Source organism: Scomber scombrus, chromosome 8, assembly GCF_963691925.1.
Source record: "Scomber scombrus chromosome 8, fScoSco1.1, whole genome shotgun sequence".
Taxonomy (NCBI): Eukaryota; Metazoa; Chordata; class Actinopteri; order Scombriformes; family Scombridae; genus Scomber; species Scomber scombrus.
The window spans coordinates 932,861-947,583 of NC_084977.1; the positions used below are offsets into that span (position 1 = coordinate 932,861).

Here is a 14,723-nt window from a genome sequence, read left to right on the forward strand (position 1 = left end):
TGAGTGTACAGGTGGATTGCCGTGTGAACCTGATAAACTCAGGTTGCAATAACATAGAAAGAAAAACCTGCAATAACCAGGGGCCTGTTTCAGGAAGCAAGTTTAACAAACTCTGAGTTAAAACCTTAACTCTAGGATGACTAACTCTGAGCTGTCAAACTCAGAGTTTTGGGTTTCAGAACAAGTGATAACAGTTAGTTCAATCAACTCTGAGTCAAAGTAACTCTGAGTGAGGCTCGTACATGAGGAGATACCAAGCCCTCATCAATGGAGCACAGATAACATGAGTCACCATGGCAACAGGTGAAACAAAGGGCTCAGTCCTCCTACTTCTCCCCAGAGGAGTTAGAAATATTAATGAATGCAGATGAGAATATACAAGCAATACAGTAGCAGCAGCAAAAGAACATGAGCTGGCATGGCAGAAAATTACTAACCGAATCAATGTGTGAGTATTAATGGGGGAAAAAAGAAAAGTTTTGTCTTGAGTGTTCCACTTATTCAACATTTATAGACAGACAGGTAACTGACTCAGAGTTAAGCTGAACTGGCTTTGTGAAACAGGCCCCAGGTGTCTACAGTGCATGGGAACAAATGCAAATCAGACAGCAGGCATCATGATTGTGCTCAGTTGTGTCAATGTTCAAAAAGAGGTCTTAATGAAAACAATCAAAATATAAAAATCTTTTGAGCCCAAGATTTTTTTATGTTTTTGATCGACATGTTGAATGAGTGAAGATCATGTAATAGAAGTTTCCCTTTTGGTCTTTTCAGAGCTCCCTCAACGAACCAAGCCCTCGGTAGCCTCTGCGTACTTCTCTGCTTGAAGCAGCCAGATATAATGAGCAGCATTCAGACTGAGCTTCATTTCAGCTCCAGGTGGATGAAGGTGCATTAAACCCTACAAGACTGATACTGACCTGTTTAGAGGGAAAGAGTTTGTTGCAATCTTAATTTACTCTATTTGTTGGTTCAGTAAATGCTGTTAAAACTGTCTGCATGGTGGGTTTCAATGATCATGGAGTATGAATGCTTTCAAATTAAACTTTTCCTAATATAACCTATATTAGGTTTACCAGCCTGAAGAAGTGTTGATATTGTGTTTTGTCGGCTGTTGTATTTTAGTGTGTATTCAATGTCTAGTCTTTAATAAACTGTTTTTCAATCCTCATCATTGTATTACTTACAGTACTAATATCAGTATCTACTCATCTAACATTTGTTTTTATTTATCACTCATGTCTCTCAGACTTCTCGGTGGAAAAAGTTTGAATCACAAATTAACACATTGACTGTTTATTTTACATGTGCTCTTTAATATGTTATAAGGACATAAGCATTTCTTACATTAGAGACTGTTGTCTGATCACCTTAACATGTAACAATGTGTATATCTTTAGGTATGTTTGGGGTGGGGGTGCAGTTCAGGATGAGGCCAGGGGCAAATGGGGTGGAGAGCTGGTTCAAAACGGAGCAGGTTAAAAGAACGGCAGTGATGGGGTGGGTGGGAAATGAAGGGAGGTCTTTTTTGACCAGGAAGGGGTCCTCTACCACCAGCATGGGGAGGGGGTCCATGGCCGGGATGGGGAGGGGGTCCATGGCCGGCATGGGGAGGGGGTCCATGGCCGGCATGGGGAGGGGGTCCATGGCCGGGATGGGGAGGGGGTCCATGGCCGGCATGGGGAGGGGGTCCATGGGGAGGGGGTCCATGGCCGGCATGGGGAGGGGGTCCATGGCCGGCATGGGGAGGGGGTCCATGGCCGGGATGGGGAGGGGGTCCATGGCCGGCATGGGGAGGGGGTCCATGGGGAGGGGGTCCATGGCCGGCATGGGGAGGGGGTCCATGGGGAGGGGGTCCAAGGTGTGGGGGTCCTCCACTACCAGGAGGATGCGGAGGGCCTACATGATATGGAGGCATACATACAGGCTCCCGCTCACCAGGGCTGAGGGCAGTAACATTCTGTTGAGAACAAAGCCAGTAGAAAGTTAGTCAATGTGTATTTCTGCATAGTGTAACTATAGTTTTCTGGCACCCCTTGATAATTAACATATCTTGGTGATTTTTTTATTTTTATTAAGAAACAAAATACTGACTAGGATATGGCAAAAATATATCATTTATTTTTATAGCACCAAATCACAACAAAAGTCATCTCAAAGCACTTCACACAGAACAGGTCTAGACTGTACTCATTTAAAGAAACCCAACATTCCCACATGAGCAGCACTTGGCAAGCAGCAAGGAAAAACTCCTTTAACAGAAAAACCATGTCATAGCCTGTCATTTTCTACTGATGTTTTGGAAAGACAACCAAGACATGAAGTAGATTAGGTGCACAAACAAAACATGTTTAGAATTTGGACTCACTGATGGAGGATAGAATTCACACTCAACAGACCCGAGTCCCTCTTTGGCAGAATAGGATGAACGGCAGACAGCATGATGCTTCAGAGAGAGGACAGAGACAATGAGAACATGTAGGAAACCAACAGTGAATGACCTTTTTTCAACCCCATAATATGCTCTTCATCAACCAATGGTGATAGTGCTGTTATCATGTGACCTTAGTATGGAAGATAAATCACATAAGAGAAGGAAGGAGATGGTAACTCCTATCTCTGGAGGAAGATCAAGGAAGACACTCTTTGAACAGTCTTCCACTGACTCCTGATAGATGACCTCTGACCTCTTCTGAGTGGAGAAGATGGTCTTGTAATCACAGACAGTTGATGATGCAGCTCAAATTACTGTGAGCAGGAATGAGCTAAAACTATGAAATGTGGCACCATAATTGGAAAAGTGCATGGGCTTCACAAGACATGAGTAATCGGCCAGATGGTGGCGTTGTAATTCAGGCCAGAAAATTCTATTTTCTAAAGGCCATGCCCCTCAAACCGCAAGTCTAATTCCACACACAATCAAGCTCAATATGCTCTACAAAAAAGCCTCATGGATGGATTTTTGCCAATTTGCATAAACTGAATAAGGGTAACATGAATTGAATTTTGAATTTTGACTTTAAGATCAAATTTGAGCTGCCATCTTGCTCTTGTGAGATCATAAGGAGTCAGAGTCTGCGCAATAGTCAGGCAGTGGAATAAGAGTGGCTGTCACAGCTGTCAATCATGACATCACACCCCCTATTTTTATCTTAACCAATTAATCATATCAGAAAAATTTGGACTTGAACATGGACTACATGATAAGCACATAAAATGACAGACACCATCTTTGGGAAAAATGTATGTGATGTATACTTTGATTTTTTTCATTTGGCTGATGTCCCATCCTCTAAAATGGAGGGGGTGGGATTTATGACCTATATTGCTGCCAGGCAATCGAGAGGTTTTGGCTTTGCTTCTCAGGAGCTGTCCCAAAACCCTCAGTACAACACCTTCAAAGTGCAGGAGAGCGATGTTGGTAGCGGGAGGCTAATCTCACTGCGCCGTAAGACAGAGGGGTTCAGGGGGTCTTTTGTACCTGCGGCCAATCAGGCTCTACAGCAATAACGTCACTAAAAAGTCACGGGGCACCGCAATAACTCACATTGCAATTTTTCCTAAAAGTTTTTAGGTTGCTGTTTAATCTTATCTGCTCTTATCTTCATTTTTAACCTCAGGGTCTTTGTTTTTTATTATGCATGTGTCTGTATGGAGGTACTGGATACCTGAATTCTCCCTATGGGGATGAATAAAGTATATTACTACCTACCATCTTTATATAGTCGATGAGCCGCTAGGAAGCCAGCTGAAGGGAGGAATAGCCAGGCAGACAAAGGGCCACACTAACAGCTGACTGTTCACCTGCTAACCCACTGGACACCACTCAAGAAGGAGCTGAGCTGACATTTGTACCCACAGGGCAGATTCTACAGTTGCTGGGCAAAGGCTAGAGTCTCGTCACGGGCAAGTGAAAGTTAGTTTTCATAATAAACACTTCCTGCGTCTAAATGTTGATTGGAAACAAAAATCACTATTTTCTTCCTGTTTTAGTGACATTTGTTAAAAACTACAGTATCCAGCTGTAATAAACAGATGTTTTTCAAAATTAAGGTATTTATATGTGAGCTTGTCTTCAGTAGGAACCAGTGGGCCTGGGGCTGAGTGCCTAAAACAATAGGGAGGTCAGACAGTATTGCACTTCAGACTCATCTGGTTTTGGGCTTTCTGAAGCTTCTACATGTATGAGTTGCACTTACAGCTCTGTCAGGGCAGAGGGGTTTGCATGCCTCAGGAACTATTCTGGATCCCATTGGGCAACGAGTCTCCAAAAGGACAACTTCAGGATAGTACACCATCCCTGCCATCATCATGTACTGAGAGAGGAGCAGAGTAAATCAGGGCAAGGAGTGAGATTCACATTACAACTTTGACATTAGTGAGCCATATGAATTCACTGAATTCACAATTACAGATACAGTCATGCAGTGTTTGGCTTTTAAAACAGATGACCCCTCAAACATACTCGGGAGGGGATCTAACTTGTTCAACTAGGTGCAGTGTCCTCAATTGCATGTGTGTGTGTGTTTGAGAGAGATTGTCTTTACCCCAGATAGAACCCGTCCAGCCTCCTGCAGGATGTAGTAGTGCTGGTTGGAGGTGTTCTGATTGAATTGTTTCACAGTTTCATCCACAGACCTCATAGCTTCAGGACTGTTGAGTGGAATCAGCGAGGGACAGTCAGGGCAGATCCTCACCATCTCCAGGTTAGTTTTTGCTACACAAAGAGTTATCATTATGAGTGAGTGTTTTGTGAGGGCTCCATGGTATGTGAATGGCATTTTTTCCATTGTTTCTCTGAATTACTAAATCTCTTAATTTTGCACATCTGGCTGACAGAACGGATAGCAGTGACACAAAATAGTCATTCCTAAGTACCATAACCATAGTTTATTTGCCATAACTTTAATGTCAGTTGGTTTGATCATTCTGCCTCAAATGATAATTTATTTGAAAGTATAAATGCAGATGAACTTACTATTGAACCTACCAGAGTTGCTCAAGCATCATCATATCTGAATTTAACACAGATAAGTTCAGATCTGATAAATCTTTGTAAACGTGTTTCTTGTTAGTCTTGTACAGGTGATACAGTGGTTTGAGATTTTAAGAGAACCCTGTTTGCATCTTGTGTTGATATTATATTCATTGTTTTGTGTCATTTGTTTGATTCTTATTTATATATCAAATTAAATGTTAATTTTCACGTTTTAGTATCTGAAAACAAGATCCTAAAACTTCAAACAATTATAAAATAATTTAACCATACCACAGTTGCCATATCCAGATATATGAATGAATCATTGTAAAAACTGGATTTAGAAAAAAGAACCCAAAAAGACCCAAGGTCCAGGGCTTTTGCCGAATTGTCCAATATCAATATTCTGTCTAGCAAGACGGTTTAATACATAATAGGAAAGAAGCCTACCTTGCCTTGTGTCACATTCATATTTGGTGACTTTCGCATCATCACTTTTCACAGTGATCATAACAGTGCAGTTGGCCATCACAGCCTACAAGGAAAAAGAGGTTTACTTTTAACATTACATGAATGCATTTAATAGGCGTTTCAAATCAGTTTGTAATTTCATGTGTAACCACACACAAAAAGGTCTGTGCATTCTTCTTCTTCCTGGCTCTATATGAATGTGATGGATCAAACAACCTGATGAGTATTTACCCGTTCATATTCTTCGCGGATCTCACAGTCCTCAAAGTGTTTGGGTGTTACGACATGACACTTTGTCTCCAGAAGCTTCAACTGCAACTCAACATCACAGCCCCCATCGACCTGGAAACACACAGTAAGATAAAAATCACATTTATTGGAGGTACAATGATGTTTTTGTCCCAACACCACCATCATGGGCCTCTTTAAAATGTATCACTGTGTTGATTGTTGCACTACTGTCTCATTGTTCAGGGTACATTTGTCTTTCAAATGGTTTATTGATAAAAACGATTGTAAGTCCCTTCAGATAAAAGGTGAAAATTATAAATATTGATGTAGTGTCTTGTTTTTATACAACATCCTTTTCTTGTCATATAAAGCTGATAAGTAAAAATACTGGTGAGCAAATCAGACACTACCTGCTGACACACTGTTTAAAATGCTAATTCAAGCCACTGTCACAAAAGCTGTCTGTCCCAATTTTAGCTTTAGTGGATTCTGATGCTGAGCAGAGTTTCCTTGTTTCCCAGGCCGCCATTTTTATCGAGTCTCTTTACTGCTCTATGAATTCATGCTATTGATAGTAAATCAAGTTCCTCTTTCCTACCAAACTAGGAGAAAGGTATAGTGGTTGAATGGTTAATACACTAGACTTGCAATAACAATTAGGGTTCAAAACCCATATGATTCCAAGAAATCTTGATTTTTTTCTTGATTTTTTTCATCATCATCATCATCATCATCATCATCATCATCATCATCGTGTTTCTAGCTGCAGTTTGGTTAGGGTTAGGTAAAAAAAACTACTTTGTTAATTTGAAATACATTTCATTACAATACATCTTCACACACTGAAATATATGCATTATGTACACTACGAGATGACAAAATTAATCTATAGTACAATATAAACTGAGCTGGAGTAAAAGAGCAACTTTGGACAGGATGGAAAGCTCATCATGAGGGATATGAATATGGCAAAAGCTCCCTACACAGGCTTGTTGCGACATCCCAAACTGGTACAACTATTGACCTTTCGTCTGTCACACAATCTGCCACTACATAGTCCCTCCTCTTTATGATTTTATCATAAATGTCTGTAGAGATTATGTGTGATAAAACTACCTCTATATGTGTGTGCATGGGCAAGATATATGTCTCTGAATGCAACCAGTAGTTCCTTTAGCCTAGATGAAAACTAGAAAATAGTTTCTGTAGGATTTAAAGACAGACGGGAAGAGGGAACTGCATAACTGGAAAGTAACATGCAGATAACCTTAAAAAATCTCTAAAAACCCACTGGAAATTATCTGAAAGCTTAGCTTGAAACGATGTGGTTACTCAAAGTTCCTGAAGAGTAAAAAATATCTCATGGTGTATTTAAAGTTGCAATGTGCAGTTACCAGTAACTCTAGCTGTCAGTTAAATGTAGTTGAGTAAAAAGACAGCGGTTCCCTGTAAGATGTAGTGAAGGAAAATGGAACCACTCAACATACTACATATTAGTTGAGCAAACGTGTGCAGTTATTGTCCATGATTAGTTCACGTACCGTAACCACTTTGATATCTTGGATCTCGCTGAGTCTGAACTTGTAGCCATGGTCATGATGTTCATTGATGTGATGCATTGCCAGATGTGCTGCCGCAGCACCACTGTCTTCACTGCATGTTACCAACTCCAACGCTGGAGCAGCGCTGCAGAGCAGCACCGCTGAGGACAGCAGCAGCACTACGATGTGCTTCATTGTGTAGAGTAGAGAGCCACAGCAGACCACTGCAGTTGGGGACATTTATAGAGACAGACAGGTTAACAGCATTGAGAGGGAGTTAGAAGGATAAATGAGATAAGAAACAGATAAGGTGTAACCCACTGAGCTGCCAAACCAGAAGACAAACAGAGACTTTAACCAGAGCAGCTTGTTTTCAAATGTTCACTGAAACATTTCATCATGGATACAAACCATTTTCTGTCACCATACAAGCAGTTCTACTGAGGCTAATTTAATTAGAGGAGCTGTCAGTTGCATCACAGCTTGACATGTTTTACATACTCTACATAACATCCAATGGGCCTCATGCAAGAACATTTTCGTATTCGTATCTTACATTTCTCTTACTTTATTCGTGAGGCGGACCTGTGAGTGTGCCTCGTCAGATTCACCATGAAACAGTAAATAACCTGTGTCAACATGATGAATCCCACCTGTTCTAAATAACCTGCGTCAACATGATGACTCCCACCTGTTCTAAATAACCTGCGTCAACATGATGACTCCCACCTGTTCTAAATAACCTGCGTCAACATGATGAATCCCACCTGTTCTAAATGACCGCGGGTTCCAGACAATAGCAAATCAGCGTAATTGACACCTGACGTTATAACGTCAGACGTCCGCAAGTTGTAGAGAAGATAAGATAAGATAAAACGTTATTGATCCCACAGTGGGGAAAATGCATTGCTACAGCAGCTCAAAAAGATATAAGAATAATGAGGAAAAAAACAAATGTATACAACAATAAAAATTAAAAACTAAATAAAATGACCTTAAAGTGCAATTATAACATATATAACATCAATAAAATTAAAAACTAAAAAAAGGACTCTAAAGTGCAATTCTAGTGCAGCATTGTACAGTCTGACTGCAGTGGGAATGAAGGACCTGGGGAAGCGCTCCTTCTTACACTTGGGGTGTATTGGTCTGTCACTGAAGGAGCTGTTTAAGGCCCTCACAGTCTGATGCAGAGGGTGGGAGGTGTTGTCCATGATGGAGGACAGTTTGGCTAAAACCCTCCTCTCTACCACCACCTCTATGGAGTCCAGGGGGGCAGCCACAGACTGAGCTAGCTCTTTTAATCAGTCTGTTGAGTCTGTTCTTGTCCCGCTCAGAACATCCCCCTACCCAACACACCACTGCATATGAGACCACAGATGCAACCACAGAGTCAAAGAAGGATCTCAGCAGTGGTCTGCACACACCAAAAGATGCAAGCCTCCTCAGCAGGTGTAAACGACACTGACCCTTCCTGTAAAGCAAGTCATTGTTATCTGACCAGTCCAGGTTATTGTTGAAGTGGACATCCAGGTACATGTATGTCCTCACTCTCTCAATGTCAAGTACCTGGATGTTCACCGGTGCAATGTTGGAGGGTTTTCGGTGGAAGTCAACCACCATCTCCATTGTCTTGCTGGCGTTTACTTGGAGGTGGCTCTGCTCACACCAGTTACTCCGTGGAGTAACTGAAATGTGCTGTATACAGGGTGAGGAGGAAAGGTGAGAGTACTGTACCCTGAGGGGCCCCTGTGCTGCAGACCACCACATCAGACACGCATTCATGAAAATGAACCAAAGACTAAGAACAACTTTACAAGCTCTCAGACTGAGGTCCCGCTCTCAGAAATTGATAAACAGAAACACAGATTATAATTTAGTAGTGGAAGTGGTGGAATTAAAGGTCCAGAGAAAGACAAAGAATGAGGACAAAATGAGCTGTGCTGTGAACATGCTGTCTCAGCTGTTGTATCGTCAGAGAAATAAAAACAAAAATCATTTGACATCTCGCTAGAGGTGTCATCAGCCAGGGAACTAAACTAGAACTTCGATCACCTACATTTCAATGAAATGAATAAAAGTATTTAATAGTCAGTTTGAATTGTGGAAAAGTAACTGTGGACAAGTCGCTTTGTAGTGTGAATTGTTAATATTTACATTGTAAATTGGTATTATCAGTCATTTCATTTGGCAACTGAAACTATGACAGTTTCAGTTGCCAAATGAAATGACTGATAATACCATGCCTAAATTGACAAATACTATACTTTACTAATAACGTAACAGGGTCGTCTCAGCACGATTATGGAGAAAATCCTACATATGAGAAAATCGGTGAAGTTCTCCCAAATCTCTCTTACAGTGCCACTGGGCCTTATACAAGCAGAGGCCATGTGAATGAGTCCTTTTGGCTAATGTAAAGGCTAATGTATGGAATGGGACATGATTGCAAAATCTAGGAACACATTTTTCTTGCCTTTTTGGGGGTTGTGTTGTCATCTCCAGCATACACTGGGAGTGGGACAGTTCATAGCTGTAGCAGTGCTGAGGGTTTGTGACTAGATATGACGAGGGACCAACTATGCTACCTGGGGAATAATACCCCCAGGAAATATGGACAGTTGAGAAAGGAGTTCTACCAATAACCTTGAGTTGACAACTAAACAAGGCACACAGACTTCTACACTGAGGGGACGGAGACATGGTTCAAAATAAAGAAACTGAAAGAGTAGTTATTGATTAAAAGACAATATAAAAGTTCAATTGTTCCATCCTCAGGACATAAGCACCATGTAACCCACTTATGTAACGCAGGTTAGACAGGTTCATGTCATTTATGTCCATCTTGTTTTATTGTTCTATATGTTCTATAATAACTACAGCTGTGACTCAGGAGGTGGAGTAGGTCGTCCACTAGTTGTGGGATTTTTGGTTCAATTCGTGGCTCCTCCAGTTCGCATGTCGATGTGTCCTTGGGCATGATACTGACATGGCCGGATCTACCATATGGGCAATCAGGGCCAGTGCCCAGAAGCCCTTGAGCAGAAAGTGGCCCTCAATGTTGGGAAAAAAAGTGTGTCTGCTTTCTTTATTACTATTATTATTGATTTATTTTATAATTATGGCCAATGTCAGAAGCCTAGTATGTCCAAAGCAAAATATGTGACAGGTAGCCCCTGTCATCAGTGTATGACGGTGTGTGAATGGGTGAATGTGACATGTAGTGTAAAATCACTTTGAGTGGTCAAAATGACTAAAAAAGTGCTATGTATATATAAGTACAGTCCATTTACCATTTAACTATAAATAATTGTAATGTGTATTGAGTGGTTATAACTTTCAAAGGCAATACAATAGTACATCTAATGTTGCATGGTAATATTGTTGATGATTTATCAACAGTATACAGATTTGGTGTTTTGACACCTGTAAGGAGAGATCCAGCCACATCTGAACAGTATGTGGAGTCCTAAAAGGCCTGGTCATTATCTATCTATCAGTGTGCACCTTGGCAGCTTTGAAATCTTGTCTCACAGACAACAGCTACAAGGCTTTCTCTACGCCTGTAATGTGAACACACTGAATTTCAAAATGCAGCATGTCAAGGTTAGGAGTTGTACCATGACACTGACAAATAAACAGTGACTCAGTAATGGGATGATATGAGAATTAGGTTGCCAGATTTAATGATTAGCCAAGAGTGGGCCACACACGAAGACTGAAGATAGGATTCAGCCCAAACAGCTACTACCACAACTTGAGACTGAAGCCTGTCCAGAAGTACCTTAAAGTGCCAACACTGCCATTAGAGTTTCTAGAAAGAAGTTAAAGCTTTTCGAATTGGTGTCATTTGGAACATTTAAGTCAATCATTTTTTTCAATGAGTCATTGTGGTCTAACTAGTTTCGATGTCAACCCCGTGAGCTTTGACTGACAGCTGCTCATCTGCTGCTGTCCTGATTCAGTCTTTGGTTACATATTGAATGATCAGCATGTAAGTTCATTCATTTAAATTCTGATGGCCTATCTGAAGAGATGGAAGAGAATCAGAGAAGCTCTGATTGGCTGTAATCATATGGGAGGAGGAAGAGCAGTATGTTAGTGCTGCAGCTTCACACACACACACACACACACACACGCACGCACGCACGCACGTACGCATGCATGCACGCACGCACGCACGCACGCACGCACGCACACAATTTAAATCTAATTTATTTTTCACCAACCACAAAATAAATAAAGAAATGTTTTGTCAGAAAATGACTTCTGTTACTGAACTGAACTGAACTGTACTGTACTCCATTTCTTAAGTAATGTATTGCCTATAGTGTCATAAAGTAGTTGATGTACAAATAGTTGACTTATAAATAAAAGTCAAAATGAGTGCAAAAGAGTCTGATATAAGTCCCTATTATGTGCCCTGGTTGACTCTTGTTGAGTGAAGTGATTGTGACACAAAACAGAGAAAACACACTCCAGCCCATACTGTAGGGACACCAGTGCACCTACAAGCAAGAATCACTGGTTTGATATTCAAGATTACACATTAACATTCTGCATGAAGAACAAACAGCAGCCAGCCAACAAGTTTGAAGGGTCAAAGCAAATATATTAAAGAGCAACTTACAGGTTGGAGACCCATGTGTAGGAAAAGGATGTAGGAACTAGATTTTCATGAAAATATACTTTCATATATACTACAGTGACTTCTGGAGTCGTTTTTATGACAGCATTTTACTGCATCTAAAAAAACAATAAACTGGAAGTGACAGGATCTCAAAGCTAGTCTTGACACTTAAGAGGTTGCATATGTTTATTCATACCTATAGGAAAGACCATAGCCTTATAATCATGAGCCTGCTAGGCATCCAAGAGATGAACAAACCAGGGTTAGAAGAAATAAGAGGTGTGGTGTAAGGACTGACCACTACTATCCTGGTATTAAATACACTGTATTTTTGACTAGAATCAGGTAAGAGATACATACAAACTTAAACTTAAAAAATGATGTACCAGGAAGTATCTCAATTATGTATGGCCAAACCAAAAAATACCAATTTACCCTTTAAAAACAACAAGAAAGCACAGAGATACCACTAAAGCTGCACAATGATTGACTAGCTATTTCAAAATGGTTCAGTCTGTGTCTGGCTCTACATCAAAATACACACAGAGATAGACAATCCTGACTGTTTTTTTTTTTTTTTTTCAATTTAATAACCACGAGTAAATAGTGAAAATGGTTAAAAAATACACAATACTCAATCATTCAAGATATACAATTTCCCCAAATTTCATATAAATCCCAAATATAAACACATAAACAACAATGCAAATGACTCAGTAAACATTTGGTAAATATGAGTATCAATTATGGAATTGTAATAATGTCAAACTGCAAACTGAGAACCTCTACGCCCATGTTGGGTTTCACACTTAAATCCTGCATTAAACCATTAATACTGTGCACGTTATAGGCCAACTGCCTAAGTGTGCTGGCAGGATCTGGAAAGGGGCCCAGATGCAATGAAGGTCAGGGCAGTGCTGATGTGAGTGCTCCTCCACATTGGTTTGTATGAATCTAAAGTGAAGTTTCATATTTTTATTGGACAGAACAACAACGCTGCCTCTGGAGCTTTATATGTACAGATAGAGTCTGAGTTAAAAACTTCTCTTTCCATGTACATTTCTCTTCCCCCTCCTCTGCTTAGTTTTGTTTTGTTTGATTTTGATTAATTTCTTTTTTTCTCTCTCTCTGTAAAGCATCCTTGGGTTTGTGAAAGGTGCTATAAAAATGTAACTTCTTCTTCTTCTTCTTCTTCTTCTTCTTCTTCTTCTTCTTCTTCTTCTTGTTATGATTATGATTATGATTATTATTATTATTATTATTATTATTATTATTATATCACCACATTTACATAAAATTAAGTGTGAACAGAGAAATCAATATTACATTTTGAATTTTCAACTTGCCAAGTCCTCAACACACTGGTGCTGGAGTAGGGGGGGGGGGACAACAAAATCCTAATATGAGCACAGAGGACTGTGAGTTGCCTATTATGGCTACCGGTTCAGACTAGTTTAAATCATTTCACCACCAAATACAACATTACCCAACACATACCTCATTGTCATGATAGTGCAAGCAGCACATAGACAGTTTGGTATTTTTCTGACCTTGAAATGTGCTTTGCCAGTCTGTGTGGTATTGTGTCGTGAAGTGAGTTGTTGGTGTTTTTGTGGAAAATTAGTCTTACACATTCTGAGATGCTGCACCAGAGTGCAATGCCATTCAATCAGCTATTCACTGTGTTTACCTTCATTAAATCTGCTCAAAACTACACCAGGCTGCTACAGTATAACCACAAACACCTCTACACACTGGTTGGTTATAACTCCATATTCTACCTTTTTATGAATGACACATCAGCCTCTTTTCCAACTTTCTTTTCAGCAAAAGTAGTGTCTCGTGTTCTATTCTTGGGCACATTGCATTGCAAATGCTGTTGTGTAATATTAATAACTAAATGATGTGACTTTATGAGGTGAGATAGGCTACATACAAAGGGAGTTTTTTCTTGCCATTGTCGCTAAATGCTTGCTCATGTGGGAATGTTGAGTCTCTTTAAAATTAAAACCTGAAGAGTACGGTTTAGAACCTGCTCTATGTGTAAAGTGCCTTGAGATAACTTTGTTGTGATTTGGCGCTATACAAATAAAGATTGATAGATTGATTAGAGTTATGGCTGAAATTACTATTGTCCCACTAACCCTTTTTTTCTTATGAAAATAACCTAATTGACAGAGAGATGCAGTAAATTATATTTTATAATATAATAGTAAGTTATTCAGTCTGTAATTCAGCTATAATAAAAAAAACTGTGATGTAGTTTCATAAAATAAAACAACATTTAATATGGACTGAGTCCCAGGAACAGTGCTGTTTAGTTAGTTCAGTTTATTGGAGTGAGATTTCTTCCTGGGGGGTGAGGTTGAGGTATTTCAATAGATGTTTAAAATAAAAATGAGCATTATTCTTGATAGAGTGACCCACTTGACCTCTCTCTGGCCTAGTGCTTTGGAACGTGTTTTAGTGCCAATGTTCCCTTTTACAGTTCAGATTTTGATTTTGATTTCAGATTTTTTAACACAATGTAAGTGTCACTGTTCTGGCTCCATAGTATTGCACATTGTACTGCAGCTGGGGCAGGGAGAGCCACTCCCTTATAATAGAACATTGTGAAAAAAGGTAAATAGTAGAAATAACCCTTTCATAGGATAATCTAAAATAATGGTAGGGCAAGACAGCAGAATGAACAGATCACAGTTTGTAAAGACCAGACTGGAAGAGCTTCCATTGGGGATACAATAAGAACAGGATATGCCATGACGAAATGACCTGTCCCTCCGGTCTGACACTGCTGTTGCCTGGTGTTCTTAGTAGCAGCAGATGGGGGTATAATTAAATACCATAGGGAAGAAGACATCCATTCATATAC

The 14,723-nt window shown here is 40.0% G+C and overlaps 1 protein-coding gene across 1 annotated transcript; it reads right to left on the bottom strand.

Moving 5' to 3' along the window:
- Positions 1-1,295: 1,295 nt before the first annotated feature.
- Positions 1,296-7,463, bottom strand: ahsg1 (alpha-2-HS-glycoprotein 1). Its single transcript, XM_062423666.1, has 8 exons — positions 7,222-7,463; positions 5,681-5,791; positions 5,429-5,513; positions 4,548-4,717; positions 4,200-4,316; positions 2,369-2,446; positions 1,804-1,960; positions 1,296-1,677 (listed from the first exon to the last, which is right to left on the bottom strand). Exons 1-8 carry the CDS (start codon positions 7,459-7,461, stop codon positions 1,397-1,399), a joined length of 1,239 nt encoding a protein of 412 aa, XP_062279650.1. The 5' UTR covers positions 7,462-7,463; the 3' UTR covers positions 1,296-1,396.
- Between the last annotated feature and the right edge of the window lie 7,260 nt (positions 7,464-14,723).

Bases quoted from the DNA above. Each gene is read 5' to 3' on its own strand.
- ahsg1 (XM_062423666.1), bottom strand. From the start codon at position 7,461: ATGTCCCCAACTGCAGTGGTCTGCTGTGGCTCTCTACTCTACACAATG. The intron at 5,792-7,221 runs GTACGTGAACTA...GTGTGTTTCCAG, and splicing joins AAGATATCAAAGTGGTTACG to GTCGATGGGGGCTGTGATGT. The intron at 4,317-4,547 runs GTAAAGACAATC...CTCCTCTCTCAG, and splicing joins CTGGACGGGTTCTATCTGGG to TACATGATGATGGCAGGGAT.